We start from the raw sequence: 264 nt of genomic DNA on the forward strand, positions 1-264 counted from the left end.
TATATCGCTATCTTACATATCCGTTTTCTTTTCTTCCTCGCAAACATATTCCTTTCACTTTTTTTTTCTTTTATCGTCTTCATTTTTCATTCTCCTTTTTTTCCGTTTCTCTCTCTTTCTTCCAGCCCTGCAGGAGAAAGTGGCGAAGTTGCTTGAGAAAGAGGCTGCTCTGTTCGTCCCGACGGGCACGATGGGGAACCTTATCTGCGGTGAGCACGTATCTTGCAATAAAACGATATTCTGCGTGTACACACACACACACAA

At 42.4% G+C, this 264-nt stretch overlaps 1 protein-coding gene across 2 annotated transcripts in view; it reads left to right on the forward strand.

Moving 5' to 3' along the window:
* Positions 1–264, forward strand: part of LOC119581624 (probable low-specificity L-threonine aldolase 2) — a 15,264-nt gene that overhangs the window by 7,545 nt on the left and 7,455 nt on the right. For both annotated transcript variants that reach the window (XM_037929742.1, XM_037929744.1), the window contains exon 3: positions 126–209. In XM_037929742.1, coding sequence (XP_037785670.1) covers positions 126–209 — 84 coding nt within the window. The remainder of the gene's footprint in view (positions 1–125; positions 210–264) is intronic.

Source organism: Penaeus monodon, chromosome 15, assembly GCF_015228065.2.
Source record: "Penaeus monodon isolate SGIC_2016 chromosome 15, NSTDA_Pmon_1, whole genome shotgun sequence".
Taxonomy (NCBI): domain Eukaryota; kingdom Metazoa; phylum Arthropoda; class Malacostraca; order Decapoda; family Penaeidae; genus Penaeus; species Penaeus monodon.